Below are 19,994 nucleotides of genomic sequence, written 5' to 3' on the forward strand. Positions count from 1 at the left end.
TCTGACTTGCACAGGGATTTTTTCTTCGCATGACTATTTTCATGATGTGTGGTGTCTCATTGAGTGATGTCTGCTGTCCCGTAGAGTTTGGAGCAGATCATTTCTATCCTGTGTTCTCCGAGCAGACAGAGATCAACAATACACACGCCACACGCTCTGACTCGAGCTGTGGGCCAGAACTCATCAGTGACCCCGGAGAAAACACACACACTTTAGTGCTACGGAAATGGAGAATGTGAACAGAATAGAGTAGAACACATACACACCTGTTATGGGGCAGTTACCATCTGGCTGAACACACAGTCGTCCTGTTGATATGCAGGACAGCAGTGACTTGTCGTGCTGAGGGTGCGGCTCTCCAGCAAGCTCTGGGGTCATCAGGGGAAACAACAGGCACAAACAGAACATCTACTGCAGCCATTGGATTCAGCCCTGAGAGAAGAAGAGAAGGCCAGTTATTAACTGGTAAGCTATAGCTCCGTTCCTCAACACGGTGAGCTGCATGTGCTACCCTTACCTAGAATTGTGAGTGTGAAGTAACCGGTGCAGGCCACAGGTGTGTGTGTGTGCGTCTGTGAGATGAGATTGGACGTCCATCTGGGTGGGCTCAGGTTCAGGTGTAGTAGAACTTCTCTGTCATCAAAGTGGAAATTCCAGTGTCATGGACTTCTCATACAGAGACATCCTCCGGCAGTAACGACATCACATTGTTGTTATTTTTGTGAGCACATTTTCAGAAATGTACAGGGAAATCTATCATTATGATGGCTGCTTCAAACTGGACTGAGATGTACAGACCTGTAGTTCACTGAGAGACATTTCAGGTTGTGGTGGTCATGTGTGGTACTGCACACACTTGTACAGCCACTCTCCTGTACTCCCTGTACTGTACTCCAGCTCCCCCTTCAGATCAGCCACTGCTGTAATTGGCTCATTTACAACACACAGGAGTTCATGTGTTTAGTGCAGGGCTCCTCAACTCTTGCCCTGAAGGGCTAATGATGAAGAGCTGTGTTTCTGTGCTACTGGTCAGATACACAGAACAGCCCGTCTGACATACTCTCATCTGAGTGCACACCAGATACGTCACAGCAGAGGAAGAGAGAGAGAATCAAATAAGGTCATGTAGCATAAGAGGAATATAATGAATGTGTACATTGACTGATGTTTACTTGGGCAGATGTTGTTAAAGATCTCTGGCTGGGATGAGGAGAAGATCTCCAGGATAAAGGGAGAGGCAGTTGTCCCATACACTGCATGTACCCAATGATATGCCCAGAACTTTTCAGGTCCTGACACACACACACACAAACACACACATGCAGATGTATAACAGTGTTTTGTCCAATTCCCAACCCTTGGTATGAATAGTAATAATGCAGCTGATATTAGCAAGCACTATTACTGACAACCAGCTGTTTAATAAAATGCACCTAATTCACTCAACCCAGCCTACGTATGTCACTAGACCATGTCACAGGCTTGATTATTGTTCATCGAGTCCACCTCTGACCTGATCACAGGGAGCAGTTTTAGAAAATTGTTGTTTGGCTCCATGAAAAACAACCATGTATTGTTAACAAGACAAATGCATTAACAAAGTTATTACAAATTAAAAATGGAATAAAATAACATTTGCTTTTAGCTATGCTTTGCATTTTTGCATTTCACACACACACACACACAGATTTACGCTACCAATCAAATGTTCGAGATCAGTAAGATTTTGTTTTTGTAAAGTATTTGAAAGAAGTCTCTAACGCTCACCATGGCTGCAAATATTTGATAAAAATTGATATGCCTAAATGTAATTAATTCCTGTGATGGCAAAGCCAAATTTTCAGCAGCTATTATTCCAGTTTTCAATGTCACATAATCTTTCAGAAATCATTCTAATATGCTGATTTGCTCTGCTTAATAATTTAGTGGAAACTGTAATACTTTTTTTACGATTCTTTGATGAATAGAAAGTACAAAATAAAAGCATTTATATGAAATAAAAATCTTTTGTAATATAATCCAGTCTTTACGGTCACATTTTGAACAAATTAATGTATGCTTGCTGAAAAAAGTAGTTTTTTTTCTTCTCTCTCTCCCTCCCTCTCTCTCACACGCACACACACACACACACACACACACACACACACACACACACACACACACACACACACACACACACACACACACGCACACAAAATACTGAACCTGAACTATTGAACACTAGTAACAAGTAATTCTTGCGGGTCTTGGCCATACTGCCACCTGAATGTAACAACTCAAAATGTGAGAGCAGAATGCCCTGAAAGTTTAAATTAATCTGTGTACCTTGTGGAAAAGTTGTATGGGACATCAGGCAGACTCCACTGAGTCTGAACACTTTTTGGAGGAATCACCGTCACTACAGAAGCAGGACTTCGAGGATTCAGGCTGACCTCTATAACCCACAGAACAACCATAAACAAAGGAAATTTTTGGGAAATGCTCCAATATTGAACCTGTACAAAACAAACCTAGCTGAAATTGCTGCATAAGAAAGCTAGCATTGGAAAAGCTCTTGAGTCCATACCAATGAAGTGGAAAGTCATTAGAGAGCACGTGTGGATATGTGTTCTAGACCGGTTTTGATAACTGTGTTTCAGCGAGTACTGCTGCAGATATAGAACCGAGCCAACTGTCAGTCTGTTGAACCATTCAGGACAAAGATCATTCCATACAACCATGGACATGACACAACTCTGATCAGCCACCTCACAGTACACCTGAAAGAGTGAAAGAGAGACGAAAAAAAAAGACATCATAGCCCTAAAATAATGATTTGCTGCAGACAAAACGATCCTTTCTCATTGACTCACCTGAAATGGAAAGTCAATGTTTTGTCCTGTTTTCCCATAGTACTGTATCCTGGACCTGTGCAGAATTCAGACCAGCAGAGAGGCCATCTGGAGCTGTGACTTATTCAACTCTTTAAAAAAGAAATTCATGAAATTTAAAATGTATTTATATAGAAATTTTAATTTAATATTTAAAACAATTATAAGTTTATTAACAACTACAAGCCAACATTTGGTGCTAAACTAACTAAGCTTAAGAAGACATTAAAATAAGTGTCTACTTTAAAAAGTTTTTTGTAAAAATAAAATGATTTTTTTTTTGTGAAATAATGTTCCCTTGTCATTTAGTGTAACAGATATATTTATATAAAAATGAAATAACTTATGGCCTTTACTTATTAAACTATAAATAAAGAATAAGTGATCATACGAAATGTTATTCAATTTGCTGCAAATGATCAAAGCCTAATGGTTAAGAAGATGGGTAAAGAATTAAAATGAAATTGGTTTTGATGGCTGCACTGTGAACCTTAAACAGAGTTTTTAAACTTCTGAAAAGGACAGAAGAACATGATCTCATTCCATCAATAATCACGTCTGGCGGTGGGCTATAAGGAATTTACACACTTCCATAAGGATCGTCATTTATCCACACGGGTAAATAATACTTTCTGCCATCGGACCAGGTCACATGGTCCTGACACCACTCCTGGATACTACCCATGTCTTTCAAGGACAGAAACCTCTCCGGGAGCTCCACGACGCTGTGGATGCGGTCTATCCTAACGTAACTGTGACTCAGCCTCGTCTCATCATGGACTATTGACAGCTGGGACACCAGGAACCCGGCACCGCAGCGCAGATTTGAGATGTAAAATATATCCAAGATATAACATCTATCATATGATATAACTAACTTTGTTTAATAACAATTTTGTTTAAAATATTGTGGATTAAAAAGCAATTAAGAGTCGGTATAATATCCAAATTGTTAATGTAAACTTTTTTTTATACAATATGTTAAAGCTTTTTGTAATGGTATATGTACACAGAAGAATAAAAGGAGGAAAACAAGCCATACATAACTGACTGTGCAACATCGACTCGCTGAACTGACAAACAGAAAGCTTTACGTCCCCCCCAAAGTAAGACACTTCAATAATTAATTATTACAAAATACCTGTTTTTACGCTCAAATCATACATTGTATAGAAATTTATTACAATCTATTTGACATCTTATAAAATAAACATCTATATCTCTCTAAACATGTTTTGTATATCTTATATTACAATATCTTCCATATATTTTCTGCAGAGTATCAGCAGAGATGGCTGTTTATACCAGGTGTCATTTTTCGTCTCTTCCCCTCACCTGGTTGAATAGAAAAGCATTGACGATGTCACCTGTTCAGGGAACACATATAATACATACCCTCACAACACACACACATACTCACAAATCCTAAAACCTCAATCAGAACAGACACTTTTGGGGAGAGATTCAGGCTAGAAAAGAGACAGCACAAAGCAAAAGTCATAAAGAGGAGGAAAATAATAAAGTGCAGCCTTTACAACCAGAGCACAGTTTTACAGGATGAAGAGAGAAAGATGAGAGAGTCAGTACAGTTTTCATCTACCATTCACAACCCAATCAATGAACACAAAGAAAAAAACATCTGCACGTCTGCAAAACAATAAAACCTTTGACTCAAAAAACATTTGAGACTAAAATAATGAAAACACCACAAATGGGTATTAAATGAAGGGCGAAGCTGCTAATTTTTATTCAAAGGACTATACACACTCTAAAATGGCAATCACAATGGCATCTGGCTTAGGTTGAAACCTTTGGATTTATTTGTCCTACTCATTTTGAAATTAATGTTTGCAAATGTTTATTAACCTACAAGAAAATCCATATTAAACTGCTTTTGGAACATGAAAGTCATTATATAGCTCCTCCAAAAACTAGCTTGACTGCCATAAGCTGGTAACTGGTTTATTGCTGGTCTTAGATGGTTCTATCAGCTTGGACCAGCTAATGACCACCTAGTAACCGTATTGAGATGGATTCTTAGGTAGACTAACCTAAAATTTAGAGTTATATCTGACTCAAAGTGTAGTTTCTCTTATGTCTATAGACACAAAGAGCATTTGTGAGAGCCAAAGATAATCTCAGAGCAGCAGAAGGTGATGAACAGGAGGCACTGATGCAGAACAACCTGGTATGTCATACTCTGAAACACTGTATCTGAAAGACAAATACACCAAACATCTTCCTCGTCTCCTCTAGTGCGACTCTAAGGAGGCAGAACAAAATGCTGAGAATAACCAGTTATGTTATTCACAAACCTTTGAAAACAATTAGAAATGGTTCAGATGGGCAGGCTGGGGACAAAATTGATATTATGGAAAAATGATGTCTGGAGTGCTCCCTTTGAGCGTAGTTTGATCTGAAACATCGGATTTGATCTAAAGATTGACAAGCTAGACATCTATGCGAAGATGTCACACCTGAGAGAGTCGGGAGTTTCACACTTTCTATACATGACTGAAGGAAGGTCGATGATCTTTTTAAAAAAAACAACTTTGTTTTCAATCAAACAGCACATTGGCTTTTACTAATACAAAGTGTTTCTTGCTAATACAAGAAAACATACCTGACTAAAAACAGAAATCTCTTTGATAAGTATAAATGACACATTCTTGTGTTCAGATTTGCATTGCACAACATGCAGAAGGGCACATGATTTTAGACTTAAACAGAATTTTATTTAAAAAAATAAAATAAATAATAATCAGCACCATTCTTTAAATTTGCAATGCGTGACAGGACAGTGGAAAGTGCAGCTTTAAGTCCCAGCTAGAAATTATTTTCCAATAGTCAGATTGTTTTCCTTTTTTGTGTGTTTTTGAGTGTTCACAACGCGTCTACATCAACTCCCCAAAATAATAATAAAAAAATGTAATGGAAAAAAAAAAAGTAAATAAAAAGTTTGTTTGTGAAACACTTTGCCTAAGTGACAGGCAAGATGAGAACATTTCCATTACTGCAGCCCTGACATTATGATTGTCTTCAATCATTCAACCTGTCTTATATCTTCATTTTTGCAGTTTAACTGCTGCAGCACTTGCGCCCTCCACCATAAAACAATCACAAAGTCCCTCTTCTAACGAAGCTAAAATTAGACAGAGCTTCATCCCTGTGTAATACTGAAACTAAATATTAAAGCATATCTTTTGTGCTCATATTGACATCAAATCAATGTAGATTTACTGTGTGGACATGCGGACCACATTCATGGCTGAAAACAAAAAGAACTGTTCGATCAGGGAACCCAACGTGCTTCTCCTGAGCAGCTATGTTTAGACGTCAACCTAAATATGGAATAAAAGTACTGAAATATGATGATCTGGAACCCAATAGGTGGAGAAACTATATGTACAGTACAGTGGATCGAAAAACAAAGAGTAACAGGGACTGAGCTGAACTCAGCAGTAGGAAAGTTTGACCTAGTGCAAACTTTTAAAGTGTTCTTAAATATTTGAAATATACATTGTGATTCAAGTTTCTTTACGTGGGGGTGACCCTGCTCTGCACATGTAACAGGAAGGCATTTTTTATTTATTTTGAATTATGCCCAGCTCCTCCCATCAGCACACACATATGAAATATTATGAATGAAAAACAGTTCATGACCGTGTATTTTTCTTCTTCTTGCTGGGCCAATTTCTCTTTTAGTTAATATTTTAGTATGCGTTTTAGGACAGAACACACGCAGCAGAGTTTACGCTCTGTCAAGGCATTACTTGATTGATTGATTTTGTCTTATTTGTGTATGTTTGTGTTAAAAAGTCCAGATGACTGCAACATTACAGTTCCAAAAACCCTCCGCGGCTTTCTGTCCTTTACGGATCGATCAAAGCACCTGCTTGACTGCTCTGTGACCTCTGTCTCCATGAATAACAGATGGATCACACCCCTGCGGGCTCCTCCTACGTATCCCAGCATCCAGTACAGTCCAGGCCAGGCAGAGTCCTTGGGCCTTGTGGTGTTATCACCATCATTTGCTGTCATGGGAACTTTGAGGGACTTCAGCTTTCTCGATTTTGGTTTGGCTTGCTCGCGAGCATCACCCTGAGCCGAGAAAGTCCCTTCCCATCATGCCTTTCTTAGCTTAACGCTCAACATGCTTTCCCGGGAACCTCTTGACTTTGCCCAGGAGGCGGGGCTACCGTGTGAGCATGTTTCTGTAGTCCGACAGGTTGCCGGACTGTGAGTGATGATGCTGCTGTTGTTGTGGCTGTATGTATCCCACAGTACTTTGCTGCGGAATGCTAGTGGTGTGGAATAAGGCCTGAGTAGGAGCACTGTGAATCAGACCCTGAGGCTGCATCTTCAAGAGAAAAAAAAAGTATTTGGTTTCAGAATGTTTTTGAGGCATAATGAGTCCTTCATATAATTCAGAGAATGATTCAACACAATATGATATTTAAATATCTATAGCTATAAAACTGAAGGAATCAAATTTGTGTTTGTTTACCTGAAAGAACTGCTGAGGTTGTTGTAGTGGTAAGTGTGGGGCAGCCGATGGGTGAGGCGTGTAGGTGGGCGTGGCCTGATGGGTGATGAAACTGTTATGTGGGATCATGATTGGTGAGGTGAAGACGGGGGAAGGGACGAGCACAGCATTGCAATTCACCTGCTGCACAGGGAAGGAAGGAGGCATCATCTGCTGGTCCAGAGGATATCTGTAACACACAAACATTATTGGTGAATTTTGAATAATGTGCTAGAATGCTATTCATACTATTTCTGTTTAGACACAAATAGTAAAAGCAGTATGCTCTTCCATATTTAGCCTACCATTCGGGTCTATGAATTCGCATTCGTTTTGAATGGGACCCATTATGCTCAAAAACACTCACTTGGTTTGCTGAATTGTTGAGCTGCATTGGGAAGCCTGGGACCCCCCACTGCTATCTGGTACAAGCATCTGCATTGGTTGGTTTAGTAACATCCTACCAATTAAAAAACAATCTCCATGATCTTACTGATCAAGTCAGGGAACATGTTTGTTACAATCACACATTCTGCAATATTACCAAATTCAGCCAAACAGGAAGCTCCCTCGCTCAGAAAATGCCTCTCATGCTGTTGTCCCCAGTAGAGTCATGACTAAATTAGATTGTTACTAACAGTATAATGGATCTACTGTAACAGCCACATAATGGTTAATTTTTGCTAAAATGGTTCAAATATCCTTATAATCTTATGTTATAAACTTATGTCCAATCAGTGTGTTTGCATTAGCCTCTATATAGTTTTCCTCAGATTCAAAGAATATATCTGATTTGAGCCATTTGAATTTAGAAGTTTTAGAGTTTGTATATTATAAAAAGTCAAGCAGAAACACAAATGATTGGCACAGAAATTCTGTCTGATTTTTTGGGGATTTTTCTTTCCAGACCAGGAGTAGGCAAGTTCGGTCCTAGAGAGCCGCTGTCCTGCAGAGTTTAGCTCCTACCCTGAAAAAAAAACCCTAACCTGCCTGAGGCCTTAGTAATCCTGAAAATATTAGCTGCGTTTCCACTGTCGGGCTAAAAGCAGGCTTGCTAGTGCATGCCAGGGCCAGTCGCTTTTCCACTGTCATTTCCGGGGCTTGATCATGCTTCGTCGGGCTTCCTCGGGGCCAACGGCCAGGGTTTTTTTAACCACTCCTCTAGCCCAAGCTGGCCCGCTTTGGCCAAACAAAAACCTTGGGCCAAAGCGGGCCAGCTTGGGCTAGAGGAGTGGTTAAAAAAACCCTGGCCGTTGGGGCTAGAGGAGTGGTTATGAACAAAGGCGGAGTCTCTCCACGACTGGAGATCGTCAGCGGCGGATCATTTCAGAAAGATAACAGCTTTAACACCAGTATTAAAGACTTTTTTAAATAAGTTGAGCTCAAAACTCACTTTCAGTCAGCAGCGAGTTTTTGAAATAACGCGATCCAATCCAATGTGGATTATAATCACCATACAAGGCAGAAAATTTATAAGTGATGCAAAAGACTACGCACGCTAGGCATCAACGTTACTATAGTAAACATGGTAAATGTGACCGTTCGAAGAAATCAGACGTCAACTTCTTATTCTCTATCACAAGCATGTATTCATTTAGTAGCATATTTTATCTCTCATAAGTCTCGTATGGAGAGTTTAGCTCGACGTAGCCTGTGTCATAAAAATATAATAATGGTTTTTGTTCGGGAGCTTTTATAAAAAGCTATTATATTTAGCACCGCCCGGCCCATTTTAAGCCCTGGCTCGCACTGGCCTGACAGTGGAAAAGTGGCTATTGATCAGCTTGTTCAGGTGTGTTTAAATAGGGTTGGAGTTAAACTCTGCAGGAAAGCAGTTTTCTAGGTCCGAACCTGCTTAACCCTGGTCCAGAGCAATGCATAAAAAATGAGAGACAGGCTGAATAAAAGTGCAAATTCACTCTCTAGCTGTAGTTGGCGCTTCAGGTTAAGTTTAGTTCAGGTTATGTCGGGATTCAAGGAATACTGTTTTATATCACAGATTTAAGCTATGGTTTAAAAATAAATAAATAAATAAATCACAGTTTACTGTAAACAACATTCTCCGGACTCACAGCATCCCAGATACCAATATTATAACAACTCATAAAAGATGAATCACTGTCTGGGTTAGGATCATGATTTTTCATAAGTATTGAACTGAATTTACACACTAAATATTCCTCTTGGTGTGAACAGGCCTTTCAAATGTTCTTCTCCCACTGTAAACAGTGTTGTTCTGTCTGTTAAGGCGTGTTGTTACCGTAGCTGTCCGTCTTGGCTATAGTCTGTGTGTGTGTTTCTTTGGCTGTTTGTGTCGGTCTGGGTTCGGTGTCCGTGGTTGGGTGAAAACATCATTGGGTTGCTATAGAAGGGTGTTGTGAGACTGGTGTGTGTCTGCATTGGAACACTGATGGCCTGCATGTGTCCAGTCTGAACCAATCTCTGTTGCCCCTAAACACACACAAACAAGACATCCATAACTGACAACAAGACATCCATAACAGTGAGTATGTATATGTATATGTGTGAAATGCGTACCTGAGCAGATGAGCTACTGGGCTGTTCTCTAAGCAGTGTGCGTGATGAATGTGAAACACAGTGTTGAGGTTTGGGGTGGGTGCTGTGTTGGGACAGTCTGCCTGGACCCTGCTGCTGCAGACCAGAACTGGAAAACTCTCCCTGTATCGGCTGCTGGAGTAACATCTGCAAAAACAGAGAACCAGACTGTATAGTTCTAAAAATAAAGTCTGACCCCAAAACAAACTTCCTCTCTAAATGCAGTAGCTTTTATTCCACAGAAAAATGAATGTTGTATAATTACACTACAGTTCAAAAGTTTGGGATAAGTAAGTTTTTTTTTAATAATATTTTTATTTAGCAATGACACACTAAATTGATCAAAAGTGACAGCAATGTCATTTATAATGTTACAAAAGATTTCCATTTCAAATAAATGCAGTTCAAATCAGTGCTATACATTCACCAAAGAATCCTTTAAAAACGTATTACAGTTTCCACAAAAGTATTAACTGTTTTCAACATCAACCCTTATAACATATGTTTCTTGAACACTAAATTAGCATATTAAAATTGATTAGAAAATGAATACGATATCTGAAGGAGTATGTTACACTGAAGACCAGAGTAATGGCTGCTGAAATTTCAGCCTTTTGCCAATAATAATGTTAAATATATTAAAATAAAATTGACAACGGTTATATTAAACCGTAATGATATTTTACAATACAACTGTTTCTACTGTGTTTTTGATCAAATAAATACAGCCTAGGTGAACTTCTTTCAAAAACAATCAAATAAATCTTACAGCGATGTCTATATTTCTCTTTTATATCACATTTTCTATGTTTGATGTATTCTATCTGACCCAAATCGCAATGTGCAAGTACCTGTATGTTAGCGAGTTGTAGTTTCTCTTTAATGTCGTGCAGCTCTTGTTGTTGTGTTTTGATGTCGGCCTGTAGGATGCGTGTCCGCTCCTCTAGCTGCTCTTTCAGCTGATGCATGACGCCTAACTGAGGCTGCTGGAATCCGTAAAGAGACTGTGTCTGCAACCCACATGCACACAGAACATTGAGAACACACACTCAAATATACAAAAGGAGTCAATAGCAGCCACACATGGCCCATTCCTACCTTTTGGAAAGTGTGAACTTCTCTCAAAACAGGCCTTTGTTTTTCACTGAGCTGATCGAAGACGTGACTGCCTACTAGGGCTTGCATAGACTGGTCGAGTAGTCGAGTGATCGATTACTTCAACCACTAGTCGGTGCTGTCCGAAACAATCGACTGCTCGAGCAGGCATTAACCATAATGCATGCACAGAGTTTGCAAGTACGCCGTGAATTTTAGGATTTCTATGACTATCTATGTTGCATGTAAAATAATATATGTAATGTATTAATTAGGGGTGTGCCCGAAGCCGAATACCTTATTCAGAATGGCATGGATAATGGCTTCAAAAACTAATAACGGACATGGAATAATCCTGCCTAAATATTTGGCTGAGGCTTTACTTACACATGGAGAGAAAGAGAGACAGAGGGAAAAGAGGGCATGAAAGAGAGCAACTGGGGGACACTGACCATAGTGGAATGCTGACTGCAAGAGGGGGAGAGTGACGTGGGTTCAGAGGAGCTCTGCCTCTGAATCAGGGCCTAAAACAGAGAGACGAAACATTCAGATACACACACAGACTGTTAAATCTAACACACACACTACCGTACAAAGGTTTGGGTTCTGTACAATTCTTTTTTAAGGAAACTGATTATTTTATTCAGCAAGGAAGCAATTCAATTGATCTAATGTAAAGTAAAGATTTTTATTCTGTCACTAAATCTCTATTTCAAATAAATGCTGGAATCCTGAAAAAAATCATCACAGTTTCCACCACGCAACTGTTTTCAACATGCTAATAATAAGAAAGGTTTCTTGAGGACAAAAATCTGCATATGAAAATGATTTCTGAAGGATCATGTGACAATGAAGACTGCACTTACGAAGGATAAAGATGAAAATGATAATGAGCATGTTTGTACCTTTGATCCACTATGTGGCATTCTGCTGGTACTCTTCTCAGGACCAATGGAAACAGACTGCCGTGATGACGTGCACGCTTCTGTGAACCTCACAGATGAGTTCGCTATGGACACAGACACACGCAGTGATCAGACATACACATGATCACCTGATGCTCAAGTGCTAGCCGAGGTGTGTGTTTGTACTCACACGCAGAGTCAGACAGAGCTGTGTGTGATGATTTTCTAGAGCTTTGTGATGACACTGATCGAGCGCTGCTGATTCTTTCCCGTGTAGCATCCAAAGGAGGACACATATCCAAAAACACTTCCTGCCCCTAAAAAACACATTAAAGGGATAGTTCACCCAAAATTGTATATTTGCTGAAAATGTACTCAACCTCAGGACATCCTTGATGTAGATGAGTTTTTTTCCTCATCGGATCAGATTTGGAGAAGTTTAGCATTACATCACTTGCTCACTAATGTCTCTTTGTCAGTGAATGGGTCCTGTCAGAATGAGAGTCTAAACGGGTGATAAAGATATCACAATAATCCACATGACTCCAGACGATCAATTAATGTCTTGTGAAGTGAAAAGCTGAGTGTTTGTAAGAAAGAAATCTATCATTAAGGCATTTTAACTTTAAACCATTGCTTCTGGCCAAAATATCAGTCCTAATAATACATCCAAAGCAATATATTTTCGAATGGTTTTGAACTGTTTTGTCTTGTAAACTGTGCTTGATCTGTGCATATTTCTCATCTGATTCAGACAAGATTAAAGGAGAAGCAATTTTATAGATAGAAATTAAAACATCTTAATGATGGCTTTGTTTATTGCAAACATACAGTTTTGCTTCATAAGTAGATAAGTAATGGAGTTATGTGGATCACTTGTGGATTATGGTGATATTATTATAAGCTGTTTTGGATCTGACGGCACCCATTCATTTCAGAGGATCCATTGGTGATCAAGTGATGTATTGCTAAATTTCTTTAAATCTGTTCAGATGAAAAAACAAACTCATCTACATCTTAGATAAGCTATTCCTTTAACATGAAAAACTATTCAGTAAATAAATAGGAATGCAAACATTAAAGCATTATGTGTTTCCTGGGCACGTGTAGCACCTTGATTGAAGATGTTGCCATATCAGATGAGCTTTCCTCCAATCCAAACTCTCTCCTTCTTTCTGCTCGGACTTCAGCATAGCTTTAGATAGACGAAAACATATGTTTTTGTTTTTACTTTTCATTCTTTCAACTATGTGTGTGTGAATTTTGAAGTCCAAACTATTTGTAGTAACACAAACTAACCACTAGATGGAAACAGAAGCTTAAAATCAACAGATAAACTGTTAATTCAAGCATATTAACTACTTTTGAAGTAGTTATGAACAGGCATTTGCACACAGATATCTGTAAGTTACAAATATTATTAACCCTAAAATATTTGAAAGTGTTTGTGTGTTATTTTCGTTCATGTGCATATAAATGAGTGTATGTACTTAGCAGTGTGTGTGGCATGCACATTCTTTCCATATACATGTATAAATGCTTGTGTGTGTTTTACCTGACCACACTGTGTGTGCAGACGATAAACTCTGGTTTGGAGTTCCACTGGTGGTATGTGATGTAATAATGTGTTTGTAGCCAGATCCACTGCTGTCCTTTAGTCAGAAACCGATAGTAACAGGATTTTCCTTTTCCACACTGCATCACTGCAATACACACATGCAGGCACACAAACACACAAGATCAGAAGTCTCTAAAAATGATTTGAAAGGTTCTTACAGGCTCTTTCATCTTTCCTGGTAGGGGCATTTTCAGCTCCTCTGTGATTCACACAAACAGAACAAAATTTCCAGGACAGTACACTGACCTAGTTTAAAAAGAGAAAGAGAGTGTGAGAGAGATAACACTCACATTGTTTATGACACTGAGAAATCAGCTCCAGGTCGTCCACATGGTAGTAATCATAACCCGAGGTCCCCAAAACCTCAAATGGCAGGTACCCAATGATAGGAGAGGCCCTGCGAACACACCCACAAACACACGTTCAGTACACTACATACAGTTCACGTCTATTGAGCTGCTATCGGCACACGCATTGGCCCATTTTACTAAACAAGATCTCAATCTGTAACACCCATTAAACTGGCTGTGCATTCTCTTGAGACTAAAGGAATGAATAATGGGGGCTCAGATGAACCTGCAGACACTCGTCACCATAGGAACTGCTGAAATAAGCAAGATGGTTATCCATAGCCTGCCTGAGACATGTGTGCGTCTGCGTGTGTAAATAGAGAGGCATGCAAGCCTAACAGTGTAGTGGCAAAAAAATATATAATTTTCACCAAGCCTGCAATTATACAGTACAACAGTAATATTGTGAAATGTATGTCAATTTAAAAATATCTGTTTTCTATTATAACATATTCTAAAATGTAATTTTTTTTCCTGTGATGCAAAGCTGAATTTTCAGCAGCAATTACTCCAGTCTTCAGTGTCACATGATCTTTCAGAAATCTTCCTAACACACTTTTTTGCAAGGTGCTTCTTATCGTTATCAATGTTGAAAACTGCTGTGCAGATTAATAGTTTTGTGGAAACTGTAAATTCTTTGATGAATAGAAAATTAAAAAGAGCAGCATTTAGCTAAAATTATCAGCACTTATCTATATTGTGACTATCAATTGAATGCATTCTTGCTGTATAGAAAACTTTAGAATGGTGTGTGTGTGGGTGTATATACAGTACTGTATATATTATGTTTACAAAAAACACACACACACACACACACACACACACACACGTTAAATATGAATGGCTTAATGTTCAGAGAGAGTAAACTATATGTCTGTTTTATAGGTTGATTGTCTCAAAACAGTATTTGTTCTCAACCGGCTTGACACAGCAATACTGGTTCAACCAACTGCATGAGTTTGGGGACGGGACTATCTGTATGACTGACCATTGGAATACACAGGGAGTGTTTGGAAAACCTGTTTGAAAACCACAATATTTTCAGTGACGTATAAATGACACACATCCCGTTTAAAAGAGAGAGTCTGACAAGACAGCTCAAATGTCCAATTATAGCTCTGTAGGGAACAGGAACATCCAGTACTCACACACACACACACACACACATTTATGTAACTCTCTGGGGGTCACATATGCCTCCTGAGTAAACAATCTCTATGCTGAAATTTATGAATGGTCACATCAGAATGAAAGCATCATATTAAAATACGAGTGTGAGAACTGATTCAAGCACATGCACATCTGACGAGATCCTAATGACAAGTCTGAATTGGCAGATGTAAGTGGGTCAGTGACTGATGAAAGTATCAAACAAATGACATAATCAAAAAGTCATGATTCAAATTGACCAAAATGGGTGTATCATAAAAGACCATGCAGAATCACAACATCAGAGGAGTCGTTTGCATAATGAAGCGGTGTTTGACTAACCTGTGATCTAAGAAGAGAAATTTCCATTCCAGACTGTGTCTTGATGTGAATTCATCACACACATCCTCCACGTTGCACAGATCCTTTAAGACACACACACACACACACACACAATAAGTCTGTCCTTCCTTTGATGTAAGGATGAATGAAAGCAGTATTTGCACAATATTGATTTTGTGCTCATTTGTTTAAGTGCGTTTTAATCAGTGTTTTTGTGTGCTTGTGGGGGGTAGTTCCACTCTTACCTTCAGGAACTGAGGGGTCACAAGTCTCACTGTGGCTATGAGACAGATCTGCTCCTCTAGTGAAGACTGCAGCGTGCGTGGGAATGCCAGCTCATAACCGTTACATGAGGACAGAGGCACTGCGACACACAGAAAACTGTTTAAAAAAATCTTGCAATGACCAGATTTTAGAAATCAAGTATATTTTACATATATTCCACGCTATTTTAATGGATTGCACCAAGTGAATGTAAAATGTATTTTCTTCTTTCTAACACAAATAATCAAATACAAATCTTTAAATAAAAATAAAAAGATGTTTTATTATGTTTTAATAAATAATATATGAAAAAATGGAAAATGTCTGTAAAAATATGTACATATTTGAAAAAAAAACAAATTATATATATATATATATAAACAACAACTAACAAAAAACATAGTTTTGGCCGTGGAATGAATGTTTCCATGTCTATTTCTATTTCAACATTCTTCTCATTTTCACATTCCCTATTAGTGAAGATGTAACCTCACAATGACATTCTATATGCAAATGACAGAGGTGGAAAGAGTACAAAAATATTCTACTCAAGTAAAAGTACCATTACATTAATGAAATTTTACTTAAGTACAAGTAAAAGTACCAGTCTAAAAATCTACTCAAGTAAAAGTAAAAAGTAGCTCATTTAAAATTTACTCAGAGTAAAAATTACTTAGTTACATTTTAACAGTGGGAGGGAGTCAAAAATGGGACAGGCCAAGGTCGTCAAACTCAGTTCCTGGAGGGCCACAGTCCTGCAGTTTAGATCTAACCCTAATTAAACACACCTGATCCAGCTAATCTAATCATTTAGGTTTATTTGAAAACTACATGATATGTGTGCTGGAGCAGGGTTAGAACTAAACTCTGCAGGGCTACGGCCCTCCAGGAACTGAGTTTGACACCCCTGGGATAGGTCTATTAATCTCAAACTACAACCCGAATTCCGGAAAAGTTGGGACGTTTTTAAAATTTTAATAAAATGAAAACTAAAGGAATTTCAAATCACATGAGCCAATATTTTATTCACAATAGAACATAGATAACGTAGCAAATGTTTAAACTGAGAAATTTTACACTTTTATCCACTTAATTAGCTCATTTAAAATTTAATGCCTGCTACAGGTCTCAAAAAAGTTGGCACGGGGGCAACAAATGGCTAAAAAAGCAAGCAGTTTTGAAAAATTCAGCTGGGAGAACATCTAGTGATTAATTAAGTTAATTGATATCAGGTCTGTAACATGATTAGCTATAAAAGCTTTGTCTTAGAGAAGCAGAGTCTCTCAGAAGTAAAGATGGGCAGAGGCTCTCCAATCTGTGAAAGACTGCGTAAAAAAATTGTGGAAAACTTTAAAAACAATGTTCCTCAACGTTAAATTGCAAAGGCTTTGCAAATCTCATCATCTACAGTGCATAACATCATCAAAAGATTCAGAGAAACTGGAGAAATCTCTGTGCGTAAGGGACAAGGCCGGAGACCTTTATTGGATGCCCGTGGTCTTCGGGCTCTCAGACGACACTGCATCACTTATCGGCATGATTGGGGCCCAGGAATACTTTCAGAAACCACTGTCGGTAAACACAATCCGCCGTGCCATCAGCAGATGCCAACTAAAGCTCTATCATGCAAAAAGGAAGCCATATGTGAACATAGTCCAGAAGCGCCGTCGTGTCCTGTGGGCCAAGGCTCATTTAAAATGGACTATTTCAAAGTGGAATAGTGTTTTATGGTCAGACGAGTCCAAATTTGACATTCTTGTTGGAAATCACGGACCTCCGGGCTAAAGAGGAGGGAGACCTTCCAGCATGTTATCAGCGTTCAGTTCAAAAGCCAGCATCTCTGATGGTATGGGGGTGCATAAGTGCATACGGTATGGGCAGCTTGCATGTTTTGGAAGGCTCTGTGAATGCTGAAAGGTATATAAAGGTTTTAGAGCAACATATGCTTCCCTCCAAACAACGTCTATTTCAGGGAAGGCCTTGTTTATTTCAGCAGGACAATGCAAAACCACATACTGCAGCTATAACAACAGCATGGCTTCGTCGTAGAAGAGTCCGGGTGCTAACCTGGCCTGCCTGCAGTCCAGATCTTTCACCTATACAGAACATTTGGCGCATCATTAAACGAAAAATACGTCAAAGACGACCACGAACTCTTCAGCAGCTGGAAATCTATATAAGGCAAGAATGGGACCAAATTCCAACAGCAAAACTCCAGCAACTCATAGCCTCAATGCCCAGACGTCTTCAAACTGTTTTGAAAAGAAAAGGAGATGCTACACCATGGTAAACATGCCCCGTCCCAACTATTTTGAGACCTGTAGCAGAAATCAAAATTGAAATGAGCTCATTTTGTGCATAAAATTTTAAACTTTCTCAGTTTAAACATTTGCTATGTTATCTATGTTCTATTGTGAATAAAATATTGGCTCATGTGATTTGAAAGTCTTTTAGTTTTCATTTTATTAAAATTTAAAAAACGTCCCAACTTTTCCGGAATTCGGGTTGTAGTTGTTTTTAATTAAAGGAATCAGTTATTTAGAATAATAATACATTTGGGCTGTTGCCAGGGAAATCTGTATCAACAAACTCATCTTTTAATGCAGAGGAAATGCAGAAGATTCATTGGAAGTGGCATTTAGATGTATTACACTGTGTAGTGCTGGACAAGAATGCATTTAACCTGCAGTTACAAATGCATGAATAATGTTTTGATATACAAGACATAAAATGTTGAATACTCATTTGAAATGATAAGAAATTAATTTTAAAAAATCAAAAGATACTTTAAATGTGAAATTAAAATGGCCAGTATGTGTCAGCAAGTCACTGTTAATAAGTGAGTCATTGCGATTGAACCGAATCATTTAAACGTTTGATTCATTCAGAAACGAAACACTGTCACGTTGCTCAGAGACGCAAAACTGTGCTTTGGTGGCTGTGTTTGGAATTATTTTCTGTTGTAGAAATAGAGCTAAAAAAGGCAATATGGTGTCTAAAACGCAAGTCTCTTAATTAACTTGTTTACTGAACTGTTATATATATGTATGTATATATTCATGATGATTTTTGGAGGAAAAGATGGCATTCTTTGTGTGATTTTGATTTAATATATGAAATTATATAAATATGTGAATTTTCTGCCCCTATATCTTCAATTTTGTGATCATTCTAAATGCATTTTAGGAGACTGAATCACACAGTGAAAGAACGCACTATAAATGCGCGCGCACATCATTAAAACAAAAATAGCACACTCCTCACCACTGTCTTTTTGGCTAATTTGTGCAAAACCTCTTGCTAAAATGTCAAAGCTTCATTTTAACCACCAATGCAACGATGCAATTATTTAGCTTACCTCTACATTCTTGCGAAGGGTTGATGTCTTGTCGAGATTTTATAAGCTGCTAGTTTGGTCTTCCTAGGCAAGTACAGCTTACACTGCATAATAGAGCATACATATGGCCAGGGGTTCACTTCAATTCCATCGGGTTCAACTTCAGAATATGACGGGGTTTCGTTTTCAGCGGTGTCTGCACCACTAACGCCTGTTTTGTCCGTCCGCATCTTTCTTGTGATTTTAGCGCCAGTTTGCCCTCCTGCCCATTATTTACTGCCGTAGTTTCCAGGGAGCGATTTATTTATTTATTATTTTTATTTTTTTTTACTCAGTAATTAATGTGTTTTAAAATGTAGCGAAGTACAATACTTCAATCAAAATATACTTAAGTAAAAGTAAAATTACAAATTTAAAAAATTACTTTAAAAAGTATTGGTACACAAAAAAGCTACTCAATTACAGTAACGCGAGTAAATGTAATTCGTTACTTTCCACCTCTGGCAAATGAACAAATGGACCAATGATTTCAACATAGGCAAATGCCTCCTCCTCATTAAATCTCTTCCTCAACCAAATGCACAGAAGAAAAAACAAATGCATGTTCACTCCAAGTGCTTGTTATCATAGCTAAAGTTTACTTCAGGAATCAAGTAATATAAATGTTAACTATCCATCGATTATTATTAGTGTCTCTGTGTTGCATGTGGTTGGGAATGACCAAAGTGAAAAATAAAAACCCACCATTATTATGAAACTTGAAATCTCCAACAAATTTGACATATTCGTACGTGGGTGGTTCTTTCGGGTCAATGTTCCCCCTTGCTACATGACAGCAGAACTCAACATGCATCTCATCTGAAAGAAAGAAAAGAAAAAAAGAGTGCACAGGGAGAGGAAAGAAACTGTTAGCAGCTGATATAACAGTAATTCAGTTTGTCAGACAAACACACAAGGTTAAGGCTAATGTTTTATTATGGCCT

General features: G+C 38.4%; 1 protein-coding gene and 1 pseudogene across 4 annotated transcripts in view; both read right to left on the bottom strand.

Moving 5' to 3' along the window:
- Positions 1 to 56: 56 nt before the first annotated feature.
- LOC132135723 (RPA-related protein RADX-like) lies at positions 57 to 6,911 on the bottom strand (annotated as a pseudogene).
- The window catches only part of LOC132139859 (neuronal PAS domain-containing protein 2-like), a 64,317-nt gene continuing 50,151 nt past the window's right edge, over positions 5,829 to 19,994 (bottom strand). For 2 of the 4 annotated variants that reach the window (XM_059548512.1, XM_059548513.1), the window contains exons 8-22: positions 19,756 to 19,869; positions 15,656 to 15,777; positions 15,411 to 15,493; positions 13,860 to 13,966; positions 13,507 to 13,654; positions 13,065 to 13,146; positions 12,142 to 12,268; positions 11,952 to 12,055; positions 11,499 to 11,570; positions 10,803 to 10,961; positions 9,934 to 10,098; positions 9,656 to 9,846; positions 7,763 to 7,855; positions 7,378 to 7,585; positions 5,829 to 7,230 (exon numbers count right to left, since the gene is read on the bottom strand). In XM_059548512.1, the coding sequence (XP_059404495.1) occupies positions 7,066 to 7,230; positions 7,378 to 7,585; positions 7,763 to 7,855; positions 9,656 to 9,846; positions 9,934 to 10,098; positions 10,803 to 10,961; positions 11,499 to 11,570; positions 11,952 to 12,055; positions 12,142 to 12,268; positions 13,065 to 13,146; positions 13,507 to 13,654; positions 13,860 to 13,966; positions 15,411 to 15,493; positions 15,656 to 15,777; positions 19,756 to 19,869 (1,940 nt within the window). In that variant the 3' untranslated portion in view covers positions 5,829 to 7,065. The remainder of the gene's footprint in view (positions 7,231 to 7,377; positions 7,586 to 7,762; positions 7,856 to 9,655; positions 9,847 to 9,933; positions 10,099 to 10,802; positions 10,962 to 11,498; positions 11,571 to 11,951; positions 12,056 to 12,141; positions 12,269 to 13,064; positions 13,147 to 13,506; positions 13,655 to 13,859; positions 13,967 to 15,410; positions 15,494 to 15,655; positions 15,778 to 19,755; positions 19,870 to 19,994) is intronic. The other 2 variants (XM_059548515.1, XM_059548514.1) reach the window with 2 other exon arrangements.

Source organism: Carassius carassius, chromosome 4, assembly GCF_963082965.1.
Source record: "Carassius carassius chromosome 4, fCarCar2.1, whole genome shotgun sequence".
In the NCBI taxonomy this organism is placed as follows: domain Eukaryota; kingdom Metazoa; phylum Chordata; class Actinopteri; order Cypriniformes; family Cyprinidae; genus Carassius; species Carassius carassius.